Source organism: Triticum aestivum, chromosome 7B (assembly GCF_018294505.1).
Source record: "Triticum aestivum cultivar Chinese Spring chromosome 7B, IWGSC CS RefSeq v2.1, whole genome shotgun sequence".
NCBI lineage: Eukaryota > Viridiplantae > Streptophyta > Magnoliopsida > Poales > Poaceae > Triticum > Triticum aestivum.
Genome location: NC_057813.1, coordinates 519,101,591 through 519,115,321, shown reverse-complemented (window position 1 = coordinate 519,115,321; position 13,731 = coordinate 519,101,591). Strand labels below are relative to the sequence as shown.

The following is a 13,731-nucleotide window of genomic DNA, read 5'->3' as shown; positions in this document are numbered from 1 at the left end:
GTTGACATATTGTTGATCAGAAATGACGTAGAATTTCTGGAAAGCATATAGGGTTATTTTGAAAGTGTTTTTCAATGGAAAGCCTGGATTAAGCTGCTTGAGCATTGAGCATCAAGATCTATAAGGATAGATCAAAACGCTTAATGGTTCTTTCAAATGAGCACATACCTTGACATGACCTTGAAGGTGTTCAAGATGGACCAGTCAAAGAAGGAGTTCTTGCCTGAGTTGTAAGGTACGAAGTTAAGACTTAAAGCTCGACCACAGCAGAATAGAGAGAAAGGACGAAGGTCGTCCCCTATGCTTAAGACGTAGGCTCTTCAGTATGCTATGCTGTGTACCGCACCTGAAGTGTGCCTTGCCATGAGTCAGTCAAGGGGTACAAGAGTGATCCATGAATGGATCACAGGACAGCGGTCAAAGTTATCCTTAGTAACTAGTGGACTAAGGAATTTTATCGATTATGGAGGTGGTAAAAGAGTTCGTCATAAAGGGTTACGACGATGCAAGCTTAACACCTATCCGGATAGCTCTGAGTAGAGATACCGGATACGTATAATGGAGCAACAATTTAGAATAGCTCCAAGTAGAACAGTTATTTGGAATAGCTCCAAATAGAACGTGGGAGCTACATCTAGGAGATGACATAGAGATTTGTAAAGCACACACGGATCTGAAGGGTTCAGACCCGTTGACTAAAACCTCTCTCACAAGCAGAACATGACCAAACCCCAGATCTCATTGAGTCTTGATCACATGATGATGTGAACTAGTTTAGTGACACTAGTAAACTCTTTGGATGTTGGTCACATGGTGATGTGACCTGTCAGTGTTAATCACATGGTGATGTGAACTAGATTATTGACTCTAGTGCAAGTGGGAGACTGTTGGAAATATGCCCTAGAGGCAATAATAAAAGTGTTATTATATTTCTTTGTTCATGATAATAGTCTTTTATTCATGCTATAACTGTATTATCCGGAAATCGTAATACACGTGTGAATACATAGACCACAATATGTCCCTAGTGAGCCTCTAGTTGACTAGCTCGTTGTGATTAACAGATAGTCATGGTTTCCTGGCTATGGACATTGGATGTCGTTGATAACGGGATCACATCATTAGGAGAATGATGTGATGGACAAGACCCAATCCTAAGCCTAGCACAAAGATCGTGTAGTTCGTATGCTAAAGCTTTTCTACTGTCAAGTATCTTTTCCTTAGACCATGAGATTGTGCAACTCCCGGATACCGTAGGAATGCTTTGGGTGTACCAAACGTCACAACGTAACTGGGTGGCTATAAAGGTGCATTACAGGTATCTCCGAAAGTGTCTGTTGGGTTGGCACGAATCGAGACTGGGATTTGTCACTCCGTGTAAGCGGAGAGGTATCTCTGGGCCCACTCGGTAGGACATCATCATAATATGCACAATGTGACCAAGGGGTTGATCACGGGATGATGTGTTACGGAACGAGTAAAGAGACTTGCCGGTAACGAGATTGAACAAGGTATCGGTATACCGACGATCGAATCTCGGGCAAGTAAAATACCGCTAGACAAAGGGAATTGAATACGGGATTGATTAAGTCCTTGACATCGTGGTTCATCTGATGAGATCATCGTGGAACATGTGGGAGCCAACATGGGTATCCAGATCCCGCTGTTGGTTATTGACCGGAGAACGTCTCGGTCATGACTACATGTCTCCCGAACCCGTAGGGTCTACACACTTAAGGTTCGATGATGCTAGGGTTATAAAGGAAGTTTGTATGTGGTTACCGAATGTTGTTCGGAGTCCCGGATGAGATCCCGGACGTCACGAGGAGTTCCGGAATGGTCCGGAGGCAAAGATTTATATATAGGAAGTCCTGTTTCGGCCATCGGGACAAGTTTCAGGGTCATCGGTATTGTACCGGGACCACCGGAAGGGTCCCGGGGGCCCACCGGGTGGGGCCACCTGCCCCGGGGGGCCACATGGGCTGTAGGGGGTGCGCCTTGGCCTACATGGACCAAGGGCACCAGCCCCTAGAGGCCCATGCGCCAAGATATAGGAAAAAGGGGAGAGTCCTAAAAGGGGAAGGCACCTCCGAGGTGCCTTGGGGAGGATGGACTCCTCCCCCCTTCTTAGCCGCACCCCTTCCTTGGAGGAAGGGGCAAGGCTGCGCCTCCCCCCTCTCCCCTGCCCCTATATATAGTGGAGGGGAGGGAGGGCATCCATACCTGAGCCCTTGGCGCCTCCCTCCCTCCCGTGACACCTCCTCCTCTCCCGTAGGTGCTTGGCGAAGCCCTGCAGGATTGCCACGCTCCTCCACCACCACCACGCCGTTGTGCTGCTGCTGGATGGAGTCTTCCTCAACCTCTCCCTCTCTCCTTGCTGGATCAAGGCGTGGGAGACATCGTCGAGCTGTACGTGTGTTGAACGTGGAGGTGCCGTCCGTTCGGCACTAGGATCATCGGTGTTCTGAATCACGACGAGTACGACTCCATCAACCCCGTTCACTTGAACGCTTCCGCTTAGCGATCTACAAGGGTATGTAGATGCACTCTCCTTCTACTCGTAGCTGGTTTCTCCATAGATAGATCTTGGTGACACGTAGGAAATTTTTTTGAATTTCTGCTACGTTCCCCAACAGTAGCTACAAAATCATAGACCATCTTTTGTAAATTAAGGAGGAGGGGCGCTGGATGCAGAGGAGCGGGGGCATGGGAAGCAGCGAGGCAGATGAGCGATGGAGCGATGGACGTGGGGCGAAGATTAGGAGGTCGGGCGATGGAGTGGCTTAACCGTACGCTCTGTCCCGCCTTGTTGGGGCAGCAGAGGAGTACCGACGGGATGCTCACGCTCTTTCCTGCCTTGTTGGGGGCAGCAGAGGAGGACCGGTGGGGGCTACTCATGCCTCATGCTCACGGTGGCGGAGAAAAGGACCGGCGGGCAGAGGATGGGTTGCGGGAGGCGGCGGAGGATGGAGGCCCGACCGTGGAGCGCCGACGGAGGAGAGCGAGGATGGGCGGGCGACGGCGGCAGAGGATGGGCGGCGGGCGGCAACAGAGGATGAAGGCCCGGCCGTGGGGCGACGACGGAGGAGGGCGAGGATGGGCGGGCGGCGACGGAGGCCCGACCGTGCTCTGGTCGTTGGGGGAAGAGGAGGTGCGGGGCGTGAGAAAGGTCGTGGTGCGGGGCGTGTGTGCGTGTGCGGCGGTGTTTTTTTCAAACGGGTGGGCAGGGTCATTATTCGAGGATTAGTGGCTTAATACGTGGCTTGTTGTGTTAACCACGGGAGGATTAGGGACCATCAGATATTATAGATAGACGGGTATAATTACTTGGATCAGTCCCTCTTTTTCTATAGAGGTAGTAGATAGACAGATAGATAGTAGATAGTAGATAAACACAAGTAGTAGGATGCGGAGTTTCTGCTCCGAGGCTCATCTGCACCCCCTCTGAGAAAAAAATCAAAACAAATGTTAACAAAATTAAAAAAGTTCCAATTTTTTTGAGTGGTAGATAATTTGATGCGTGAGGTCCGCACCAGATTTCAACTCATTTAGACATCTAAACTCTCGGCAAAAAGACAAAATCAGGGTCTGTAAAAATGTTTACTGTTCACACACTGTTCTGATCCGATTTGTCTTTTTTACCGAGAGGTGCTCAGATGTTTAAATGAGTTGGAAATTAGAGCGGACCTTACACATCAAATTATCTACCATCTAAATTTTTCTTTGGATTTTTCTAGAATTTTCTAGTATTTATTTTAATTTTTTTTTGAGCAGGAGCAGATGAGCCTGGGCACCGAGTTGGATTTCCGCAAGTAATAGTACTACAGTATGGATTTCGATTCGAGGTGAACATATTCCTTTTCCCTGTCGCGGCTTTCTTTCTATCGATAACACAAGTACTGTGTTTAGACTACGCTCTTCTAACACATGTATTATCGATTTCAATTCGAGATGAACCTATATTCCTATTTATTTTAGTTTTTTTTTTCAAAAACAGTACATACGCAAGAAATCACCATCTAACCACAGGTTGCTTTGCCCTTTTTATTTTAGTTGTTTACAACAAAATAATGAAAGGGAAATACTTATCATCAACCGGTGGATAACTGGGCCGCGTCCGTCACCTTCCCTGCGTGACACGTGTCCCGCATAACATCATTCAATAAACCCGCTTTTGCAACAGGAGCTATGCTTCCGAAACATGTGCAATGTTGCAATACTCTATGACGGGTCTACGTTTTACAACACAACCTCTCTTGTGAATTTTTTCCGCAACAAGAACTCAGTTGCAAAAAAAATTACGACAAAACCTTAGTTGCAAAAAAATTGATGTTGCAAAAAAAAACCGCAACAAGACCTGTATTGCAGAATTAAGTCCGAAAAAAACATGCGTTGTAAAAATAATTTCGCAACAAGACCCGTGTTGCAAAAATAATTCTGCAACAAGACCTGTGTTACAGAATGAAGGCACGTTCGGTCGTATGACGCGGTAAATCCAACGGCTCGCGACCCGGCTGATCTTTTAAAAAGATCGACCGGCGGACGCGTAGCACGCCCCTGAATGAAAAGAGTCAGTCAAATAAAATTGCGTTTTTTAATCATTCACAGTAAAGAAAATAATAATGCACTAAAATAAGGAGGCTACTACGCGTCGGCCGGCGGATCTTTTAAAAAGATCTACCGCCTCGCGAGTTGTTGGATGTGGCACAATTCAGTGGCTCAACGTCCCTCTGTACTTCGCAACAAAGGTCTTGTTACAGAAACATTTGCAACAAAGTTGCATATATTTCTGCAATATAGGTCGTGTTGCGGGAATTTTTTTGTAACAGAGTTTTTGTTCTAATTTTTTTGCACAAAGGTTTTGTTGCAGTCTTTTTGCAACAGAGCTAATGTTGCAAAAAAATTGTCTAAGTTGCAGTCGTTGTTTGCCGCTATGGTTTGCAACACCGTAGTTGTTGCGAAGATAAGGTAAAGTGGCATGTGGTAGGCAAGGGAAATAACAGACTGTATGCTAGCGTGCGTGACGAAGCATGGATCAACACGATCCAACGGTTGCGCTTGCGGCGGAACTCTCCGCGCGATCAGGGTAGAGCATTAGCGTTTCGCCTAAAATAAACCGAGTCCAGTAAGAGGCACGACCCAAAATCTTCCCCACCCCCTCCACAGGGAAACTCTCCAATCCCTAGCACTTCCCTCCTCCGCCGCCTTCATGCCGTCCGGACGCCGCCGCCGCCGCCGCGACGGGCGAGCACAGAGCTCTGCGCCTTCCCCGCCGACCCCCCCGCCACCTTCCATGCCACAGCTCCCCTCCCCTCCTCCTCCGCCGCCGCCTTCCAGGCCACAGCTCACCTCCCCTCCTCCGCCCCCGTCTCCCATGCCACAGCTCACCTCTCCTCCCCCTCCTCCACCGCCGCCTTCCAGGCCACAGCTCACCTCCTGTCCTCCCCCGCCGCCGTCTCCCGTGCTACAGCGCACCTCCTCCCATGGAAATCTCCAAGCAACTTCCGCGGCCGACCTGATCGCCAAGCAACTCCCCGAGGACCGCCGAGAAATCTCTGCCTCCCAAGATAGGCATGGGGCTCTCCTGACTTCCGATGACGGGCAGATACGGCCCGTCGCTGATGTCCTCAGGGAATCTGAATCCAAACGCAGAGCAGCTGTTGCTCTCGACAAGGCACTTCCGCCGCCGCCTCACGCCCCCCCCTCCAGCGGCGACGCTCTCCGTCCACGGCTGCACATGTTAACATGGTATGCACTTCTTTTTATCCTTGGTCAAGTAATATATACTCCCTCCGATTTTACTATAGACCACATACGGATGTATGTAGATGCATTTTAGAGTGTAGATTCATTCATTTTGCTCTGTATGTAGTCCATAGTGAAATCTCTACAAAGACTTGTATATAGGAACGGAGGGAGTAGAATGCTAAAAAGTTTCAGGGTGAGTGAATCAACCTTGGCTACCTGATCTAATGTATTACGGCAATTCGTCGAACATGTATAACAAAACTGATATAAACCTCACAGTCAGATAAAATTGTGTACTCCCTAGTGGGCTGGTCTTAAAAAATCGAGCCTCGTCCAGCAATTCTCTTCCACGTCCAATTTGTGTCACTTGTCAAACATATAGTGGATGCCTCAACAAAAACTCGTAGAGAAGCGAGAGCACATTAAAAGCTGCAAGAATGCGTTCGTCGGCAGTCCAGCAGGAATAAGCAGATTAGCTTAACCACAAACCTGACTTAGAGGCTCAGATTAGATAATCAGAGAACCTGATCTCATAAAACTGATTTGAATGATACAGTGGAACCACCTAATAATCTGGTACATCTCCTTAGGGGAAGCGGGGAGGGGAACAAAAACTTCAGTGGTCTGCATTACAGTAATCGATCAGGCTGGTGATAGCTGTGTTGCTGTCGTCACATGCAACAAGCGATGTGTGGCACAAAATTGATGCAGAAGTGTTGTTGGACATGGTAGAGCTGCGGTAGCATGGATAGGTCGAGGCGCAACTCGATGGCGTGTGTTGACTCGCTCCACTGCCGATCTAGTCGGCTGATCAGTGAGCATCCCATTAAATTCATCAAGTGTTTGTCAACACTTTGATCGACCTGTTTGGGGAAGCAGAGGCTCGCTGACACTATGGTAGTGAGTGCCTACTTCTTTCCCAGTGTACCCCACTTCTTTTTTTAGAACTTCATGAAAGATAATAACTTTAAAATTATTCTTCTCTGCATCGCTATTATTTGAAGGTTTTAGCCTTCATTACATCTCAATGGTTTGCTTGCATTGTTCATGGAATTATTCCCTTGAAGTTTTTTTGTTTTGGTCCTTTAACACGCATGGTGTTTCCTTATTAATCATTTTTTAAACGATGGGTCACTGCTTTGCCCCTTTTTACTTCAGGCGCGAGGAGAGGGAAAGAGAGACAACACTGTTGGAGACTTCCTCTTCCTCTATGCAACAAGCTACAAGGTATGAAACTATCGCGCACCCTCTCAACCATTGCTCAATAGCTGGGTCTACGACCCGATAGGTAACTTGAGACGTCCGTTCTACGATCTTAACCTTTGAACTCAACCAGATTAGCATTTTTATTGAACTACGTTCCCTTTCACTCACTTAACGGTGCATTGAGGAAAACAGCAATCCAACTCGATCATCAGAACAGTTGGGTTTTAAACACATGCTGAGCGCAAGCTGTAGATGTCTCAAATGTATGCGCCTTTTTATCCTACATGTGTTAAACCTTCTCATTAAAACAGAAAATAGGCCTTTTTTATATACCCTGAGAATACGGCACTCCCTATTATTGAATATGTAGGTATTTCCTTGCAAAGCAGAGTGTCCCCTCTACTGTTTTTAAACAATGAGTCACTGCCAGTGCAGCTTGCTGCTACATGACTGTTTGCCCCCATTTCTACTTCAGGCATGAGGAAAGGGAAAGAGGGACAACACTGGAGGAGACTTCCTCTTCCTCTATGCCACAAACTACAAGGTATGCAACTTCCGCGCGCTCTCCTCTGTCTGATCTGTCTTTTGTTATAGTCAGCAGCTAAAATCATCTTTTCAAGTGTCACTTAACACTGTTAGTACTCAAAAATGGATGGAAGTGTCACAAAGGGAACAAATTTTAGAACTGGTGTTAGAAAAGGAAGAAACTATTTTCCAATGTCAAATAGGGCAAAAATTTTAAGCCAGTATTAAATAAGGAATTCTCTCATTAAACATTGTTTAAACGACGAGTCGTTGCTTTGCCCTTCTTACTTCAGGCGCGAGGAGAGGGAAAGAGAGACACCACTGTTGGAGACTTTCTCTTCCTCTATGCCACAAGCTACAAGGTATGGAACTATTGTGCACCCTCTCAACCATTGCTCAATAGCTGGGTCTATGACCCGGTAGGTAACTTGAGACGACTGTTCTACGATCTTAGCCTTTGAACTCAACCAGATTAGCATTTTTATCGAACTACGTTCCCTTTCACTCACTTAACGGTGCATTGAGGAAAACAACAATCCAACTCGATCATCAGAACAGTTGGGTTTTAAACACATGCTGAGCGCAAGCTGTAGATGTCTCAAATGTATGCGCCTTTTTATCCTACATGTGTTAAACCATCTCATTAAAACAGAAAATAGGCCTTTTTTATATACCCTGGGAATACGACGCTCCCTATTATTGAATGCGTATGCATTTCCTTGCAAGCAGAGTGTGCCCGCTACTGTTTTAAATAATGAGTCCTGCCAGTGCTGCTTGCTGCTACATGACTGTTTGCCCCCATTTTTACTTCAGGCATGAGGAGAGGGAAAGAGGGACAACACTGGAGGAGACTTCCTCTTCCTCTATGCCACAAACTACAAGGTATGCAACTTTCGCGCGCGCTCTCCTCGCTCTGATCTGTCTTTTGTTTATAGTCAGCAGCTAATTTGGTCTAAGCTAGAGGGTTTGGAATGAGTTATCTGTCTTGCATTGCTGCTTGTAGTCATAATGGTGCTTTTAGTTACTGACTAGACGCATTTTCCCGAAGATTTACTAATTATGCCGTTAAAACCAATTTTGCAATGCATGCATGAAGTACTAGATTGTGTTCCACTTTATTTCCTCTTAATCAAACATTTTGTTGTCCACTTCAGGTTTAAGGTGCCAGATCTCTTGTCATTGAAGCATGATATACATCTTTTGGCTGATTCATGTATTTCGACATTGGTGCCCACTGGTCTTATGATAAAATATTTTGTGAGAGTTGACAATGATGGATTTTTCCATACGTATCCTGACCGTGGTGGACCGTTTGAGAGCATACAGGAAGTTCAGGAAGCCATTGACTCCCACCATGCTGTTCAGCGAAAAAACATGTAAAGTCTCTCAATTTTGTTGGATACTCCCTCCGTTTCTTTTTAGTTTGCATATAAGATTTAGTCAAAGTCAAACTTTGTAAAGTTTGGCTAGCTTTGTAGGAAAAGATATCAACATTCACATTATGAAATCAATATTATTAGATGCATGATGAAATTAATTTTCATAACATATAACTATTGTGTTGTAGATGTTGATATTTTTTCTATAAAGTTAGTCAAACTTTACAAAGTTTGACTTTGACCAAATCTTATATGCAGACTAAAAAGAAACGGAGGGAGTATATCTCATATCGGTTTGTGTTCACACCTTGAAAACCCTGGGTTTTTCTGAAGTTAAAGGAATAGCTTGTGAATTGTTTTAGAGCTGTTAAAATAGTTAGCATAGCTTGAATTCAAACGGTATATATAGATGCTATGCTATAGGTATATTTTTTTATGCTCACTGGATAGCTTTTAGCCTGCCACACCCATGTAGCTCTATTTCTTCTGATAACGCTGGTGGTAACTAGAACAGTTAGTTCCATTAATCAGTTGAGACGGTTTTGTTTTTGTTCTGTAACCAATAGTGCTTGTAGTCAGGCACACTTACTTGGAGATCCAAAAAACAAATGGTGATAACTTTTATTCTCTTTTATACAAAGAATGTGATGAGCACTTAGTCTTATAAGCATGTAAGCAGTTCAGTTTGTTTTGCCTTTTTCTTGTTTATTAAACAATGAGTTGTGTTAATCTTCTGGGCTATTTGGTTCCTATTTGAACAAAAACCTTGCATGCAAACTCATCAACCCAAACGCTTTTTCATTGGTTATTGTATAAAATATGCTAATGATTTACAATCCTCTTATATCTGAAATAGATGCATGGATGGACTTACCGACGAGGAGAGGGCTATCCGATATGCTCTTTACTGGTATCATGATGGCACACGGAAGCACTCCATAGAAGCTTTTGTTTCCTGTACGACCGATCTCCCTACAGAGGAATTGGTTAAGGCTGTACTCGACAAATACAATGAGGACAATGGTCTCGTCGGGGTATGCTCTCTCACTCTGTCCTTTGTTGGTTCCATGATTCCTCGAATGTCATCAAATACATGTTTCACTTGTTGATACTATCCATTCTTAATACTTCAGGATCTCGCATGTGAACTAGAAGATATTGTGAGCCACAATTCATGTTTTGACGGGAAATATTGCTATAGATCTTACGATCATTTCAATCTCACCATGAAGACTAAAGGAGCTGCCAACAACGATCTGTACTTTGCTGAAGTCACATGTATGGACGGCGATTATGAAGCGTATGTGCTCACCTGTATCTGCGTGGTCAAACCTGATGATAATGGTATTATATACTTAACTTTATCAGCTTTGAGATTTAGAATTTTAATTTCTCGAATTTGTTTCCAGTTTGTAGCATTTGCATGCAGTAGGGCACTCTTTAATAAAGAAACAAACTAATAATAAATAGTTGAATGCCTGTGCTCCTGTTGTTCATGTAAACATAATTACACTGAGTCGAGTATCCTCCAAAATAACCTCTCTCCTTCAACTTTTGGCGAAGATTATAACAAAGGCAATGTGTGTATTTTGTTGAACCTATAAAAGAAGTATTGTTGGAAACATATTGTATTTAGCAGTAGAATAGTTTCAGTTCAAATTTTATTATCTGGCTATATGCACTAAGAAGAAAATATGACCCCATGAGGCTGGCAAACAGTTATCTTTTAAGAGCACAATATTGACCACCAAATCCAATATATAACTGCAATTGTCAAGGTTCGATTGCTGCAAAGCCTGGATGGTGAAGAGCCATAGAATTTATAGTCTAGCCCAGCTCCACGGTTGCACTTGGGTCAGCCTGATTGCTGGTTGCCGCTCTCGTGAGTCCTCGCTCCTCTTCCCTCGCCTCCACTTTATTACCCACACAAGTTATCAATGAGAGGCGCAAATAGTAAAAATCAGAAATACACATGAGGGAGTGCAGAAAAAAAGAAACAGAGGATAATCCTTTCCTGCCCGTAATATTTAGCACCAAGGACAATTGCATGTTTTACGAACAATGTCAACGCAATAAAAACTAAACAGAAGTACAGGCTGAGCATGTTGCGCCTGCGCCTGTCATGGCGCGTACATACCGTGGTGGTAGTGGCGCAGAGCCTCAGCAGCAGCTTCACGTTGCAGGGTATTTTTGGACTGGTGATCTGCGATCACTATATCTAAATTTTTCCTTGTTGCCGTCAGAAGTACATTATGATACACTGTGACAGCAACAAACCACTGACATTCCTCACAGGATAAGGTTTCAAATGTTCTGTAAAACTATTCAGATAGAGACAGGGCACACAGGGAAGGTTCGACCTGAGCTAAAGAATGTGATTCCAAAAGCTATTTAAAATAACAGGAACTGAACAGGATCTGGCACCCGACGACCTGCTTGACTGTGCGGGAGAGGTCCACTTAGCGTGAATCTACTGTTGAATCCCGTTCTTGCAGTTTGGGTTGAATCCTGTTGAATCTAGCGTGATCCATATCATGTTCGCTGGTTTTGCTATGTTGGAAATTGCATGCACTATCACTGTTGGATCTTGAAGTGTGTATGAAACAGGATCTGGAACAAAATAGTATTCAGTTTCGAACGCCAAGTCCTGAGCGTTGTTTTCATCCTAAGTGTTGATGCTAGCCAGCTATGGCAATGTTTTCTTGACCTCTATTTATTCACCTATTTTCACCTTTTTTTTTTTGAAGGTGAATGCCATGTCTGTGGAGCTGACATGAAGCACCCTGCTCATGATGGATACAACCGTGGCCGCCCCCAGAAGTCATATGGACATGGTAGACGTCGTGCACGTGGAGTTCCTTTATTTGAGAAGGTGTGTTCCTCCCAAGCTGACCTTCCATACTTATGTTTGATTGACTGTTGTGTGCAATATTTTCCTAGCAAAGTGAAAATTAATTAGCCAAGGAAACAGCCAACTGCAGGCTGCAGCTTAAATCATTATATTTTTCACTTGTAAGTTAGCTGCAAATTAGGATAGATGATCATACATAAGAATGTAATTATCACTGCCTCTAGTGAGGATCCAAAATTTCCTAGGTTGCCTTAGAATTTATCAAAGCATTCAACGACCCTGCTGTAGGTGAGAAAGAATACCAGCCGGGAGTTGAATATCACAGCTATTAATAAATGAGTTATTAGTTATATGAAGACACTGATCTGTAGAGAATGACAGCTAACATCTTGACAAAAGTGTCCCTACTTGTTAGCATGCATTATCTTCCTATGTAGAAAGGGGTACTCTGTTTCTAGCACATCAGCATGCCATCAGGACAGAGCAACTCAGATTTAAGTAAAGCTAGCAAAATACCTGGTATCAAGAAAAATTTGCCATCTTGTTCTTATGGTATATAAAAGATCATTTATAACGACATTCAAACATCTTAGGCCAACTACAACGAAGGGATTTACCTACGAATCTACAATGAAAGCATGATCTTATTTTCAATTCTATAAAGTTGAATTTGTTGATGAAATAGCCTGTCCATTTGATTGCGGCAAACACTGAAGTTTCATTCTCTCTCCCCATTTTGCAGTTATTTGACGTGCGTGATGAAGTTTGGCTGAAAGAAGAGGAGGATAGGGTGAGACGTATGATCAAGGAAGGAAAGGAGGAAAGGCGCAAGTTTCATACCGGCTAGACGATGGAGGACAATGAGTTGAAAATGTGTAAAACACCACAACTAGATGAGAGCGAGATGAAACTTTATTGAATAGCCTCCATCTTCAGAACACCACCACTTGGTGGCGTGTTGTTATGCTGGTTACCTTGGAACCTATAAGGATTTAATTAATCTCCATTGTTTACCATTCATAAAAATTACATCCATGTTTTGTCGGCTTTTATTGATAGGGTAGAGCTAGGCATGACATACTTACCAGTTGCACATACTCCCTACGTTCCTAAATATAAGTCTTTGAAGAGATTCTACTATGAACCACATACGGATGTATGTAGATGCATTTTAAGTGTGAATTCACTCATTTTGCTTCGTATGTAGTCCATAGTGAAATCTTTACAAAGACTTGTATTTAGGAATGGAGGAAGTAGTAAATTGGTGGCTTTTGGGGAGCACTATGCGCCGGCCGTTTGATTTTTTGAAGAGGTACTCGATGTTCAGTTGTAATTGTGGTCACTTAACTTGTCTCAACGTGCAAATACGGTGCTTTGTATAATATATCAAGGCGTATGGCCTGCACATAGACCTAGCCATGGGAAGCCCGGCCTGGCCCGAAAAAACCCGGCCCGGGCTTGGGCCTAGATTTTGAGCCCAAAGGCCGGGCTGGGCCTAGGCCCGTTGTTTTCGCATTTCTTTGAAGGTCGGGCTGGGCTGGCCCAAAGCCCGATGGGCTTTTATGTGTTCAAGCTGGGCTCAAGCACAGAAAACAGGCCCGATGGCCGGGCCGGGCTCGGGCCTGGTTTTTTTTCGTCGGGCTTGGCTAGGCCCGGCCCGAGGTATGGCCAAGTATACCTGTACATGTGGCGTGCCAGCGCGGCATAGGCCCATACGTAAGTGGGGGAGCATTTTTTGCAGATAACTCCCTTGTATTTTATTCATTCACGTACAATTCCCTGAAATGAAATGAAATAATTGCAAAATGTGAGATTCGATCACACAATCTGCTGGTTAGCCAGAGACTAGCGTAAATAGCCACCACACCAGGGGTACTAGACGTGTAAAATGCACAACTCCCATATAAAGATGGGCCGTACAAATGATTTTAAATTTGATTAATTTTTTATTTTTTAAACTAGAAAGGGGAGCACCTCGGTTCAAACCCGTGATTTTTTTGAAACTAACCCATGACGACCCGG

At 44.3% G+C, this 13,731-nt stretch overlaps 1 protein-coding gene across 3 annotated transcripts; it reads left to right on the top strand.

Moving 5' to 3' along the window:
- Positions 1–5,144: 5,144 nt before the first annotated feature.
- On the top strand, positions 5,145–12,738 carry LOC123157008 (zyxin). Of its 3 annotated transcripts, XM_044575229.1 has the most exons (10): positions 5,145–5,748; positions 6,907–6,975; positions 7,430–7,498; positions 7,773–7,841; positions 8,293–8,361; positions 8,634–8,855; positions 9,715–9,892; positions 9,992–10,202; positions 11,606–11,730; positions 12,452–12,738. In XM_044575229.1, the coding sequence occupies exons 1-10, from the start codon at positions 5,210–5,212 to the stop codon at positions 12,554–12,556; spliced, it is 1,656 nt and encodes a 551-aa protein (XP_044431164.1). In that variant the 5' UTR covers positions 5,145–5,209; the 3' UTR covers positions 12,557–12,738. The 3 variants fall into 3 exon arrangements, with proteins under 3 accessions (XP_044431164.1, XP_044431165.1, XP_044431166.1); XM_044575230.1 differs by lacking the exon at positions 7,773–7,841; XM_044575231.1 differs by lacking the exons at positions 7,773–7,841; positions 8,293–8,361.
- Positions 12,739–13,731: the final 993 nt, after the last annotated feature.

Coding starts and splice junctions, on each gene's coding strand:
- LOC123157008 (XM_044575229.1), top strand. CDS start 5,210: ATGCCGTCCGGACGCCGCCGCCGCCGCCGCGACGGGCGAGCACAGAGC. Junction 7,499..7,772: donor TCTATGCCACAAACTACAAG/GTATGCAACTTC, acceptor TTCTTACTTCAG/GCGCGAGGAGAGGGAAAGAG. Junction 7,842..8,292: donor TCTATGCCACAAGCTACAAG/GTATGGAACTAT, acceptor TTTTTACTTCAG/GCATGAGGAGAGGGAAAGAG.